Source organism: Salvelinus fontinalis, chromosome 19 (genome assembly GCF_029448725.1).
Source record: "Salvelinus fontinalis isolate EN_2023a chromosome 19, ASM2944872v1, whole genome shotgun sequence".
NCBI classification, from domain to species: Eukaryota; Metazoa; Chordata; class Actinopteri; order Salmoniformes; family Salmonidae; genus Salvelinus; species Salvelinus fontinalis.
The window spans coordinates 50042947-50057665 of NC_074683.1; the positions used below are offsets into that span (position 1 = coordinate 50042947).

At 44.4% G+C, this 14719-nt stretch overlaps 1 protein-coding gene across 3 annotated transcripts in view; it reads right to left on the reverse strand.

Moving 5' to 3' along the window:
- Window positions 1-14497, reverse strand: part of als2a (alsin Rho guanine nucleotide exchange factor ALS2 a) — a 127877-nt gene extending 113380 nt beyond the window's left edge. For all 3 annotated transcript variants that reach the window (XM_055871888.1, XM_055871887.1, XM_055871889.1), the window contains exons 1-6: window positions 14311-14497; window positions 13864-13938; window positions 13497-13645; window positions 12922-13187; window positions 9872-10042; window positions 4100-5561 (exon numbers count right to left, since the gene is read on the reverse strand). In XM_055871888.1, coding sequence (XP_055727863.1) covers window positions 4100-5561; window positions 9872-10042; window positions 12922-13187; window positions 13497-13645; window positions 13864-13883 — 2068 coding nt within the window. In that variant the 5' untranslated portion in view covers window positions 13884-13938; window positions 14311-14497. The remainder of the gene's footprint in view (window positions 1-4099; window positions 5562-9871; window positions 10043-12921; window positions 13188-13496; window positions 13646-13863; window positions 13939-14310) is intronic.
- Window positions 14498-14719: the final 222 nt, after the last annotated feature.

The following is a 14719-nucleotide window of genomic DNA, read 5'->3' on the forward strand; positions in this document are numbered from 1 at the left end:
GACCAGGCTTTAGACATAGTTTCAGGCTTTTATTTTGAAAAATGAGCAAGTTTTTTCAAAAGTAGTCAGGTGTCCACTGAATATTTCCTGCGCGCGAGAGAGGGGCACCCCATTTTCCTTTTCTCTCTTAATGAATAGGTTACAGTCCGGGTGAAATATTATCGATTATGTTTGTTAAAAACAACCTGAGGATTGATTATAAAAAAACATTTGACATGTTTCTACGACCATTACGGATACTTTTTGGAATTTGTCAAACGGAACACTGCTTTGGTTCTCAACATAATGCGCAACCCAAATATTTATCGAACAAAAATAACATTTGTTGTGTAACTGGGAGTCTCGTGAGTGGAAACATCCGAAGATTATCAAAGGTAAGCGATTAATTTGATTGCTTTTCTGACTTTCGTGACCATGCTAATTTGGGGCTAACTGTTGTAGCATTGAAAGCTACACTCACAAAAGCTTGGATTTCTTTCGCTGTAAAATATATTTTCAAAATCTGACACGATAGGTGGATTAACAACAAGCTAAGCTGTGTTTTGGTATATTTCACTTGTGATTGCATGATTATAAATATTTTTAATAATATTTATGCATTTGGCGCCCTGCAATTCTAGCGGTTGTTTAGGAAAGTGATCCCGTAAAAGGGATCCGTAGCGCAGAGAAGTTAAATAACGTCACACTTCGCAAAAACCTACAGTGTTTTTGTCGGATAAAGCTGGTTCAATGGAAACCTGCCTAGTGTCAAAACATGCTTTTGTCAAGAGTTCAGTAATATTTGCTTGATTTTGCAGACCTACGCTAAGGTGTAACCTTAATGAGAGAGGAGAGGAGGTGGTGACCACACCTACCATGAGAGAGGAGGTAGTGACCACACCTACCATGAGAGAGGAGGTGGTGACCACACCTACCATGAGAGAGGAGGTGGTGACCACACCTACCATGAGAGAGGAGGTAGTGACCACACCTACCATGAGAGAGGAGGTAGTGACCACACCTACCATGAGAGAGGAGGTAGTGACCACACCTACCATGAGAGAAGAGGTAGTGACCACACCTACCATGAGAGAGGAGGTAGTGACCACACCTACCATGAGAGAGGAGGTAGTGACCACACCTACCATGAGAGAGGAGGTAGTGACCACACCTACCATGAGAGAGGAGGTAGTGACCACACCTACCATGAGAGAGGAGGTAGTGACCACCCCTACCATGAGAGAGGAGGTAGTGACCACCCCTACCATGAGAGAGGAGGTAGTGACCACCCCTACCATGAGAGAGGAGGTAGTGACCACACCTACCATGAGAGAGGAGGTAGTGACCACACCTACCATGAGAGAGGAGGTAGTGACCACACCTACCATGAGAGAGGAGGTAGTGACCACACCTACCATGAGAGAGGAGGTAGTGACCACACCTACCATGAGAGAGGAGGTGGTGACCACACCTACCATGAGAGAGGAGGTAGTGACCACACCTACCATGAGAGAGGAGGTGGTGACCACACCTACCATGAGAGAGGAGGTGGTGACCACACCTACCATGAGAGAGGAGGTAGTGACCACACCTACCATGAGAGAGGAGGTGGTGACCACACCTACCATGAGAGAGGAGGTGGTGACCACACCTACCATGAGAGAGGAGGTAGTGACCACACCTACCATGAGAGAGGAGGTAGTGACCACACCTACCATGAGAGAGGAGGTAGTGACCACACCTACCATGAGAGAGGAGGTAGTGACCACACCTACCATGAGAGAGGAGGTAGTGACCACCCCTACCATGAGAGAGGAGGTAGTGACCACACCTACCATGAGAGAGGAGGTAGTGACCACCCCTACCATGAGAGAGGAGGTAGTGACCACACCTACCATGAGAGAGGAGGTAGTGACCACACCTACCATGAGAGAGGAGGTAGTGACCACACCTACCATGAGAGAGGAGGTAGTGACCACACCTACCATGAGAGAGGAGGTAGTGACCACACCTACCATGAGAGAGGAGGTAGTGACCACACCTACCATGAGAGAGGAGGTGGTGACCACAACTACCATGAGAGAGGAGGTAGTGACCACACCTACCATGAGAGAGGAGGTGGTGACCACACCTACCATGAGAGAGGAGGTAGTGACCACACCTACCATGAGAGAGGAGGTAGTGACCACACCTACCATGAGAGAGGAGGTGGTGACCACACCTACCATGAGAGAGGAGGTGGTGACCACACCTACCATGAGAGAGGAGGTAGTGACCACACCTACCATGAGAGAGGAGGTAGTGACCACACCTACCATGAGAGAGGAGGTAGTGACCACACCTACCATGAGAGAGGAGGTAGTGACCACACCTACCATGAGAGAGGAGGTAGTGACCACACCTACCATGAGAGAGGAGGTAGTGACCACACCTACCATGAGAGAGGAGGTAGTGACCACACCTACCATGAGAGAGGAGGTAGTGACCACACCTACCATGAGAGAGGAGGTAGTGACCACACCTACCATGAGAGAGGAGGTAGTGACCACACCTACCATGAGAGAGGAGGTAGTGACCACACCTACCATGAGAGAGGAGGTAGTGACCACACCTACCATGAGAGAGGAGGTAGTGACCACACCTACCATGAGAGAGGAGGTAGTGACCACACCTACCATGAGAGAGGAGGTAGTGACCACACCTACCATGAGAGAGGAGGTAGTGACCACACCTACCATGAGAGAGGAGGTAGTGACCACACCTACCATGAGAGAGGAGGTAGTGACCACACCTACCATGAGAGAGGAGGTAGTGACCACCCCTACCATGAGAGAGGAGGTAGTGACCACCCCTACCATGAGAGAGGAGGTAGTGACCACCCCTACCATGAGAGAGGAGGTAGTGACCACACCTACCATGAGAGAGGAGGTAGTGACCACACCTACCATGAGAGAGGAGGTAGTGACCACACCTACCATGAGAGAGGAGGTGGTGACCACACCTACCATGAGAGAGGAGGTAGTGACCACACCTACCATGAGAGAGGAGGTGGTGACCACACCTACCATGAGAGAGGAGGTGGTGACCACACCTACCATGAGAGAGGAGGTAGTGACCACACCTACCATGAGAGAGGAGGTAGTGACCACACCTACCATGAGAGAGGAGGTGGTGACCACACCTACCATGAGAGAGGAGGTAGTGACCACACCTACCATGAGAGAGGAGGTGGTGACCACACCTACCATGAGAGAGGAGGTAGTGACCACACCTACCATGAGGAGAGGAGGTAGTGACCACACCTACCATGAGAGAGGAGGTAGTGACCACACCTACCATGAGAGAGGAGGTAGTGACCACACCTACCATGAGAGAGGAGGTGGTGACCACACCTACCATGAGAGAGGAGGTAGTGACCACACCTACCATGAGAGAGGAGGTAGTGACCACACCTACCATGAGAGAGGAGGTGGTGACCACACCTACCATGAGAGAGGAGGTGGTGACCACACCTACCATGAGAGAGGAGGTAGTGACCACACCTACCATGAGGAGAGGAGGTGGTGACCACACCTACCATGAGGAGAGGAGGTAGTGACCACACCTACCATGAGAGAGGAGGTGGTGACCACACCTACCATGAGAGAGGAGGTGGTGACCACACCTACCATGAGAGAGGAGGTAGTGACCACACCTACCATGAGGAGAGGAGGTAGTGACCACACCTACCATGAGAGAGGAGGTAGTGACCACACCTACCATGAGAGAGGAGGTGGTGACCACACCTACCATGAGAGAGGAGGTGGTGACCACACCTACCATGAGAGAGGAGGTAGTGACCACACCTACCATGAGGAGAGGAGGTAGTGACCACACCTACCATGAGAGAGGAGGTGGTGACCACACCTACCATGAGAGAGGAGGTAGTGACCACACCTACCATGAGAGAGGAGGTGGTGACCACACCTACCATGAGAGAGGAGGTAGTGACCACACCTACCATGAGAGAGGAGGTAGTGACCACACCTACCATGAGAGAGGAGGTGGTGACCACACCTACCATGAGAGAGGAGGTAGTGACCACACCTACCATGAGAGAGGAGGTGGTGACCACACCTACCATGAGAGAGAAGAGGAGGTAGTGAGTGTCGTCTACTCCCCTCTGTGACCTCCTCCAGCAGGATATCAGTCAGACTGGAGCATTTCTTCCCTTGCAAGGAGGCCTCCTCCATACAGAGACGCACTTCCTGGTTGGTCTTCCTGTATGCCATGACAGGCCCAGACAGAGCCTCGCACAGCCCCGCGACTGGGATACGCCCTTCACTCTGAGATGAGTCACAGAGGCTGCTGCTGGAGCCGGTGTTTACCTCGAAGGGTGAGGCAGAGGCAGCGCGGCCAGTTAAAGCACGGCCCGTTAAAGCCCGGCCCGTTAAAGCACGGCCCGTTAAAGCACGGCCCGTTAAAGCCCCCGTGCAGTTCTCTGGTAGTGAACATGACAGGCCGGATGCCACGGCGGGATCTTGATCAGGTAGGTCACCTTTTAGGCACTGTCCTGGGACATGACTTACCAGGGTGAGTAGATCTCCTGCTGTCTGACTGGCTAAGGTGAGTGAATCCCCTGCTGTCTGATTGGCTAAGGTGAGTGAATCCCCTGCTGTCTGATTGGCTAAGGTGAGTGAATCCCCTGCTGTCTGATTGGCTAAGGTGATTGGATTCCCCGTGATGTCATTGTCATTCTGTTCAGACAGGCTCAGGACGTGAGCAGACGTTCTCTTGAGGAGTTCCTTCAGTTCCTTCTCGTCGGTCGAAGATGTGGCTTGCCTCCTCGCCTGCGTTAGAGCCGGGTGGCTGTCTGACTCTGTCAGAGTCCCAGGGCCTTGTCTTTGAGGGTCAGAGGTACCAGTATCATCTTGGTTAGTTTGTTCTTTGGAGCCAGACTCTCTGAGAGAACTGTCAGTGTCACTAGAAAAGAGGTGTTCTGGACCTATAATAGGGTCAGGGCCCGGGTCAGGGCTGACTGCCTGAGAGAGTGGGCAGGCTGTGGCTCTGTGTCTCTGGGCTGGGGAGGCCTGTCCGGCTGGGGAGGCCTGTCCGGCTGGGGAGGCCTGTCCGGCTGGGGAGGCCTGTCCGGATGGGGAGGCCTGTCCGGATGGGGAGGCATGTCCGGATGGGGAGGCCTGTCCGGATGGGGAGGCCTGTCCGGCTGGGGAGGCCTGTCCGGCTGGGGAGGCCTGTCCGGATGGGGAGGCCTGTCCGGATGGGGAGGCCTGTCCGGATGGGGAGGCCTGTCCGGATGGGGAGGCCTGTCCGGCTGGGGAGGCCTGTCCGGATGGGGAGGCCTGTCTGGCTGGGGAGGCCTGTCTAGATCGTGAGCAGCTCCCTGGTTTGCCATCAGCCAACTCAACCCCGAGGGGGCAATAGTGGCTGTCGTTGATACTGACATGGTCCCCTTTATCCACCATAAAGAGGAGCAGCTGCCTGCACTGGTCACACTTTTCAGTAGCTGTCGGCCCGGCGAACTGAGAGTCTGGTGCAGGGAAGCGCCGTACCAAGGCCAGGCTGTGGTATCCTCCGCACGCCACCTGGACCACAACGGACAGAAGTCAACGGACGTCATTATATTGGCTTTTAAATACTCCATTTTTTTTATATACAGTATGTATTGTTGAAATGACTGAGATGATGTATTGTTGACTGAGATGATGTATTGTTGACTGAGATGATGTATTGTTGACTGAGATGATGTATTGTTGACTGGGATGATGTATTGTTGACTGAGATGATGTATTGTTGACTGACTGAGATGATGTATTGTTGACTGAGATGATGTATTGTTGAAATGACAGAGATGGTGTATTGTTGACTGAGATGATGTATTGTTGACTGAGATGATGTATTGTTGTAATGACAGAGATGATGTATTGTTGACTGAAGTGATGTATTGTTGAAATGACTGAGATGGTGTATTGTTGACTGAGATGATGTATTGTTGACTGAGATGATGTATTGTTGACTTGAGATGATGTATTGTTGACTGAAATGATGTATTGTTGACTGAAATGATGTATTGTTGACTGAGATGATGTATTGTTGACTGAAATGATGTATTGTTGAAATGACAGAGATGGTGTATTGTTGACTGAGATGATGTATTGTTGACTGAGATGATGTATTGTTGTAATGACAGAGATGATGTATTGTTGACTGAGATGATGTATTGTTGACTGAGATGATGTATTGTTGACTGAGATGATGTATTGTTGACTGAGATGGTGTATTGTTGACTGAGATGATGTATTGTTGACTGAGATGATGTATTGTTGACTGAGATGATGTATTGTTGACTGAGGTGATGTATTGTTGACTGAGGTGATGTATTGTTGTAATGACTGAGATGGTGTATTGTTGACTGAGATGATGTATTGTTGTAATGACTGAGATGATGTATTGTTGACTGAGGTGATGTATTGTTGAAATGACTGAGATGATGTATTGTTGACTGAGATGATGTATTGTTGACTGAAATGATGTATTGTTGACTGAGATGATGTATTGTTGAAATGACTGAGGTGATGTATTGTTGAAATGACTGAGGTGGTGTATTGTTGACTGAGATGATGTATTGTTGACTGAGATGATGTATTGTTGAAATGACTGAGGTGATGTATTGTTGACTGAGATGATGTATTGTTGACTGAGATGATGTATTGTTGACTGAGATGATGTATTGTTGAAATGACTGAGATGATGTATTGTTGACTGAGATGATGTATTGTTGAAATGACTGAGGTGATGTATTGTTGACTGAGATGATGTATTGTTGACTGAGATGATGTATTGTTGACTGAGATGATGTATTGTTGACTGAGATGATGTATTGTTGAAATGACTGAGATGATGTATTGTTGACTGAGATGATGTATTGTTGACTGAGATGATGTATTGTTGAAATGACTGAGATGATGTATTGTTGACTGAGATGATGTATTGTTGACTGAGATGATGTATTGTTGACTGAGATGATGTATTGTTGACTGAGATGATGTATTGTTGTAATGACAGAGATGATGTATTGTTGACTGAGGTGATGTATTGTTGAAATGACTGAGATGATGTATTGTTGACTGAGATGATGTATTGTTGACTGAAATGATGTATTGTTGAAATGACAGAGATGGTGTATTGTTGACTGAGATGATGTATTGTTGTAATGACAGAGATGATGTATTGTTGACTGAAATTATGTATTGTTGAAATGACTGAGATGATGTATTGTTGACTGAGATTATGTATTGTTGAAATGACTGAGATGGTGTATTGTTGACTGAAATGATGTATTGTTGCAATGACTGAGATGATGTATTGTTGACTGAGATGATGTATTGTTGAAATGACTGAGATGATGTATTGTTGACTGAAATGATGTATTGTTGAAATGACTGAGATGATGTATTGTTGACTGAGATGATGTATTGTTGACTGAGATGATGTATTGTTGAAATGACTGAGATTATGTATTGTTGACTGAGATGATGTATTGTTGACTGAGATGATGTATTGTTGAAATGACTGAGATGGTGTATTGTTGAAATGACTGAGATGGTGTATTGTTGACTGAGATGATGTATTGTTGAAATGACTGAGATGGTGTATTGTTGAAATGACTGAGATGGTGTATTGTTGACTGAGATGATGTATTGTTGAAATGACTGAGATGGTGTATTGTTGACAGAGATGATGTATTGTTGACTGAGATGATGTATTGTTGAAATGACTGAGATGATGTATTGTTGACTGAGATGATGTATTGTTGACTGAGATGATGTATTGTTGAAATGACTGAGGTGATGTATTGTTGACTGAGATGATGTATTGTTGACTGAGATGATGTATTGTTGAAATGACTGAGATGATGTATTGTTGAAATGACTGAGATGATGTATTGTTGACTGAGATGATGTATTGTTGAAATGACTGAGGTGATGTATTGTTGACTGAGATTATGTATTGTTGACTGAGATGATGTATTGTTGAAATGACTGAGATGATGTATTGTTGACTGAGATGATGTATTGTTGACTGAGATGATGCACTGTTGACTGAGATGATGTACTGTTGACTGAGATGATGTACTGTTGACTGAGATGATGTATTGTTGACTGAGATGATGTATTGTTGACTGAGATTATGTATTGTTGAAATGACTGAGATGATGTATTGTTGACTGAGATGATGTATTGTTGAAATGACAGAAGATGATGTATTGTTGAAATGACTGAGATGATGTATTGTTGACTGAAATGATGTATTGTTGAAATGACTGAGATGATGTATTGTTGACTGAGATGATGTATTGTTGACTGAGATGATGTATTGTTGAAATGACTGAGATGATGTATTGTTGACTGAAATGATGTATTGTTGAAATGACAGAGATGGTGTATTGTTGACTGAGATGATGTATTGTTGACTGAGATGATGTATTGTTGAAATGACTGAGATGGTGTATTGTTGAAATGACTGAGATGGTGTATTGTTGACTGAGATGATGTATTGTTGACTGAGATGATGTATTGTTGACTGAGATGATGTATTGTTGAAATGACTGAGATGATGTATTGTTGACTGAGATGATGTATTGTTGACTGAGATGATGTATTGTTGAAATGACTGAGGTGATGTATTGTTGACTGAGATGATGTATTGTTGACTGAGATGATGTATTGTTGAAATGACTGAGATGATGTATTGTTGAAATGACTGAGATGATGTATTGTTGACTGAGATGATGTATTGTTGAAATGACTGAGGTGATGTATTGTTGACTGAAATGGTGTATTGTTGAAATGACTGAGGTGATGTATTGTTGACTGAGATGATGTATTGTTGACTGAGATGATGTATTGTTGAAATGACTGAGATGATGTATTGTTGACTGAGATGATGTATTGTTGACTGAGATGATGTATTGTTGACTGAGATGATGTACTGTTGACTGAGATGATGTACTGTTGACTGAGATGATGTACTGTTGACTGAGATGATGTATTGTTGACTGAGATGATGTATTGTTGACTGAGATTATGTATTGTTGAAATGACTGAGATGATGTATTGTTGACTGAGATGATGTATTGTTGAAATGACAGAAGATGATGTATTGTTGAAATGACTGAGGTGATGTATTGTTGACTGAGATGATGTATTGTTGACTGAGATGATGTATTGTTGAAATGACTGAGATGATGTATTGTTGAAATGACTGAGATGATGTATTGTTGACTGAGATGATGTATTGTTGACTGAGATGATGTATTGTTGAAATGACTGAGGTGATGTATTGTTGAAATGACTGAGGTGATGTATTGTTGACTGAGATGATGTATTGTTGACTGAGGTGATGTATTGTTGAAATGACTGAGGTGATGTATTGTTGACTGAGGTGATGTATTGTTGACTGAGGTGATGTATTGTTGAAATGACTGAGATGATGTATTGTTGACTGAGGTGATGTATTGTTGAAATGACTGAGATGATGTATTGTTGACTGAGATGATGTATTGTTGACTGAGATGATGTATTGTTGACTGAGATGATGTATTGTTGACTGAGACGATGTATTGTTGACTGAGATGATGTATTGTTGACTGAGGTGATGTATTGTTGAAATGACTGAGATGATGTATTGTTGACTGAGATGATGTATTGTTGACTGAGATGATGTATTGTTGACTGAGATGATGTATTGTTGACTGAGACGATGTATTGTTGACTGAGATGATGTATTGTTGACTGAGATGATGTACTGTTGACTGAGATGATGTATTGTTGACTGAGATGATGTATTGTTGACTGAGGTAACTCTAGACGTATGTCTAATAAGCAGCACTCACCTGAACGACGTGCTTCCCAGCCAGGTGCTCCACTTTCTGGGGTCTCCACACGGGGAACACACTGGTGACCAGACCCAGCTGGCAGCCGCTGCCCCAGGCCCACACCTCATGCTGGGCAGACAGAGCCAGAGTGTGCTGCTCCCCGCAGGTTACCTCCAGGATCCTGATGATCTGTTGGGAGGGACAGAATCACAGTTACCAAGTCCGTTTACATGTACCACGGGATTTGACCTGGTGAAGAGGTGCTGTCAACGTCTAACAATAATTATAAAACGGGATGTTTGGATTCTGGATGCTGATTGGTTGATAGCATGGATTTATAGCATCACAATCCCACAGCCCAGCCAGTCAATTTATAAACTTCATCTCCCCTGTAAAAAAGTATCTAGACATTATATCCCCAATGCTACTAGGCTGGAATTTGGTTTGGAACAGTTGAGGTGTCTCTAAACCAAGCTGTCTGTCTGCCTCTCCGACCAGTCGGTTTGGTAATCTCCACTGTTCCATGCGTATGAATGTGACAAGACAGACAGCTTCTCTGATCCAGGCCAATTCATTTTACTAGGATCATTATAATGGATATACGTATATTCCAACGAAAGTAAGACAAACTCAAGTGCACATCGTTTGCTGTCCTTTCAGTGTTTGTGTATTAGCTTTAGTTGGCTAGCTAGTAAAGGAGAAGTAGTTAGCCTGCATAGCTACAGTGGGGCAAAAAAGTATTTAGTCAGCCACCAATTGTGCAAGTTCTCCCACTTAAAAAGATGAGAGAGGCCTGTAATTTTCATCATAGGTAAACTTCAACTATGACAGACAAAATGAGGGAAAAAAAATCCAGAAAATCACATTGTAGGATTTTTAATGATAAGGATATATGCAACGAAAGTAAAACGAACTCAAGTGCACATCGTTTGCTGTCCTTTCAGCTGCTTGACGTGATTGTGTATCAGCTTTAGTTGGCTAGCTAGCAAAGGGGAAGTAGCTAGCCTGCATAGCTACATCCCAATGTTTTGTTTAGCATAGCAACCATTGCAAATAGAATGGATAGAATGAACGACCAGCCCATTTGGATAGCAACTACAGAATCTCAGAATGAACGACCAGTCCATTTGGCTAACAACTACAGAATCTCAGAATGAACGACCAGCCCATTTGGCTAACAACTACAGAATCTCAGAATGAACGACCAGCCCATTTGGCTAACAACTACAGAATCTCAGAATGAACGACCAGTCCATTTGGCTAACAACTACAGAATCTCAGAATGAACGACCAGCCCATTTGGCTAACAACTACAGAATCTCAGAATGAACGACCAGTCCATTTGGCTAGCAACTACAGAATCTCAGAATGAACGACCTGCCCATTTGGCTAACAACTACAGAATCTCAGAATGAACGACCAGTCCATTTGGCTAGCAACTACAGAATCTCAGAATGAACGACCAGCCCATTTGGCTAGCAACTACAGAATCTCAGAATGAACGACCAGTCCATTTGGCTAGCAACTACAGAATCTCAGAATGAACGACCAGCCCATTTGGCTAGCAACTACAGAATCTCAGAATGAACGACCAGCCCATTTGGCTAGCAACTACAGAATCTCAGAATGAACGACCAGTCCATTTGGCTAGCAACTATAGAATCTCAGAATGAACGACCAGTCCATTTGGCTAGCAACTACAGAATCTCAGAATGAACGACCAGTCCATTTGGCTAACAACTACAGAATCTCAGAATGAACGACCAGCCCATTTGGCTAGCAACTACAGAATCTCAGAATGAACGACCAGTCCATTTGGCTAGCAACTACAGAATCTCAGAATGAACGACCAGTCCATTTGGCTAGCAACTACAGAATCTCAGAATGAACGACCAGCCCATTTGGCTAGCAACTACAGAATCTCAGAATGAACGACCAGCCCATTTGGCTAGCAACTACAGAATCTCAGAATGAACGACCAGTCCATTTGGCTAGCAACTACAGAATCTCAGAATGAACGACCAGCCCATTTGGCTAGCAACTACAGAATCTCAGAATGAACGACCAGTCCATTTGGCTAGCAACTACAGAATCTCAGAATGAACGACCAGTCCATTTGGCTAGCAACTACAGAATCTCAGAATGAACGACCAGTCCATTTGGCTAACAACTACAGAATCTCAGAATGAACGACCAGCCCATTTGGCTAACAACTACAGAATCTCAGAATGAACGACCAGCCCATTTGGCTAACAACTACAGAATCTCAGAATGAACGACCAGCCCATTTGGCTAACAACTACAGAATCTCAGAATGAACGACCAGTCCATTTGGCTAACAACTACAGAATCTCAGAATGAACGACCAGTCCATTTGGCCAAACTATTTTGTATGTTGGAAGGGTTAAATAAAACAAATGTACTTATTAAAAAACAGTTTTTATTGAAAACATGTCGTTAATCTATTTTTTATATATATACAACCGTTTTATAAAAGCAATAAGGCACTCAAACCCGGGAATTATCGTGAATAACTCCTCCGGCCCTTGGCTTCACCTCAGGCCTAACAACAGCACTTGGTCAGGAATTATTCACACGACAATCCCCGGGTTCTCATGCCTTATTGCTTAACCAGAATAGACAGACAGAATATCGGGATGGGGCGGCAGGTAGCCTCGTGGTTAGAGCGTTGGACTAGTAACCGAAAGGTTGCTGGATCGAATACCCAGAGCTGACAAGGTAAAAATCTGTCGTTCTGCCCCTGAACAAGGCAGTTAACCCACTGTTCCTAGGCCGTCATTGAAAATAAGAATTTGTTCTTAACTGACCTGCCTAGTTAAATAAAGGTTAATTTTTTTTTAAATATGGAAACACATTACTGGTAGGAATATGCACATATTATTTTTATTCAGATTTTTAAATATTTGCATGAAAATCTGTCACCAATTGGATGGAAACACAGCTATTGTCATTGTTTTATCTGTTGTTTTCAAAGATGTCTGAATTGTTTTCTATAATCTTGGATTAGTATTTCGGGATGAAAATAAGAATATAAACAGATATATCACCTGTGGAGGGACAGTCTCAGAGTCCACCGTACTGACGAGGCTAGGATCTGGGACCAGGCTTCTCTCTGACAGACCACACTGTCCCGAGGAGTTCTCTCCCCACATGTACACAGCCCCTTCCTGTGTGACGGCGCCACAGTGGAAGGAGCCTGCAGCTACAGACACAACACGTTGACCAGAGAGGACAGACTCAAGGAGAGGGTAAGTAGGAGGAACCCTCAAGCCCTGTCTCCACGTCAGGTCCCCGAAGCTGTACACCAGCCCACCTGGAGACAAATAGGACGGTGAAGAGAGCAGGTATACAGTGATCTTCATCAGGTTATCCCAAACGGTATAAGTTACACATTTTCAAGTATATTTTCTATGTGTAACGGATGAAATACAGTGGAAATCTTACTCACTATTAAAATCTATACGCTACATATGGACGCTTAGTCATTATTATAACTCATGATAAGTGTATTATAATACATTCCAAATGACGTTATAAAGCATTATGCATTTTAAAAGGTTGTAGAAAGAGCTGTTTATCTAATTACACATTTCTCTTACTAGACTCCAAAGAGAAGTCTCACCTTCGGCCAGGAGGATACCATGGCTGATGCCAAGGGCAGCCTGGAGGACTGGCCGGGACAGAAGCACCCGCTCGGGGGTAACACTACTGCAGTAGCCTCTCCATAGGTGGAGAAGGCCTCGTTCTCTGGAGCTCTCCTCCTTCACTGGGCTGACAGACAGACAGACAGACAGACAGACAGACAGACAGACAGACAGACAGACAGACAAGCAACTCTGTCACTTCAGTCGCAGTACCAGAGACAGACCCGTGGCTTTGTAACCGCACCATAGACAGAACATGTGAGTGTGGTGTGGTGTGGTGTGGTGTGTGTGTGTGTGTGTGTGAGTGTGTGTGTGAGTGAGTGTGAGTGTGTGTGACTACAGTACCTCTTCTGCTCCTCCATCATCACTGGGGCTTCTCCATTTTAAGGCATCTATTGTAAATTACTGTCAGTGTCCAATCTAGGAGGAAGGAATCGTGTTTGCAATGATCAGGTTCATGCCTTTGTTCACTGAGTATATTTCATTCAACTCCGGTTGGCAGTATAAAGTTTAACTAGCTAATTTGCAGCAACCTGTCAGGTTTTCATGATGCCAAAGCTAAATCGAAGCAAATATGCATTTAACAGTATAGGATACAGTTACAGTAGTAACGTTATACCTACTCGATAAAAAAAAAATACATGGTTTGCTATTACATTTATCAAAAGCACGACATGTAGCTAGCTAACGTTAGCTGTCTAGCTGTCCCATCCAAAAGCACACTACTCTCTAGCTAGCTCACGTTAGCTAAGCCTAGCTAGCTAGTGAATCGACAAAAATAAAGTTGCTTACGAAGTTTTGAAAGTAGTTCTCCATTACCCATGGGATTTACAGCCCTATTCTTTCTTTAATTATCTAAATCTATGGCTGTCACTGTCATGTTTGTATACGCAAAGCTAGCTAGTATGTTAGCTTATATAATCAGTGCAGTGATGTGGACAACTTTAGTTTTTCTCTTTCAACTGACAGCAGCGTTTGTTTTGGGACCAGCCCTCTAACGGAAAACGTAGAGGGTCAAAAAGTAGTTTGAGTTTCACGCAACTGTTGTTATGTGGAATTTTCTCTAATTTTAACGAGCTTGAGGAAAAAACATGTATTTATATTGTTTTATTGTTGTTGTTGTTGTTGTTTTCGGGGGAAACTGTTTGCAACAAAAAATTGTCCAAGCTATTATGGTTTAAGATGTTTTAGTTTTTAAATG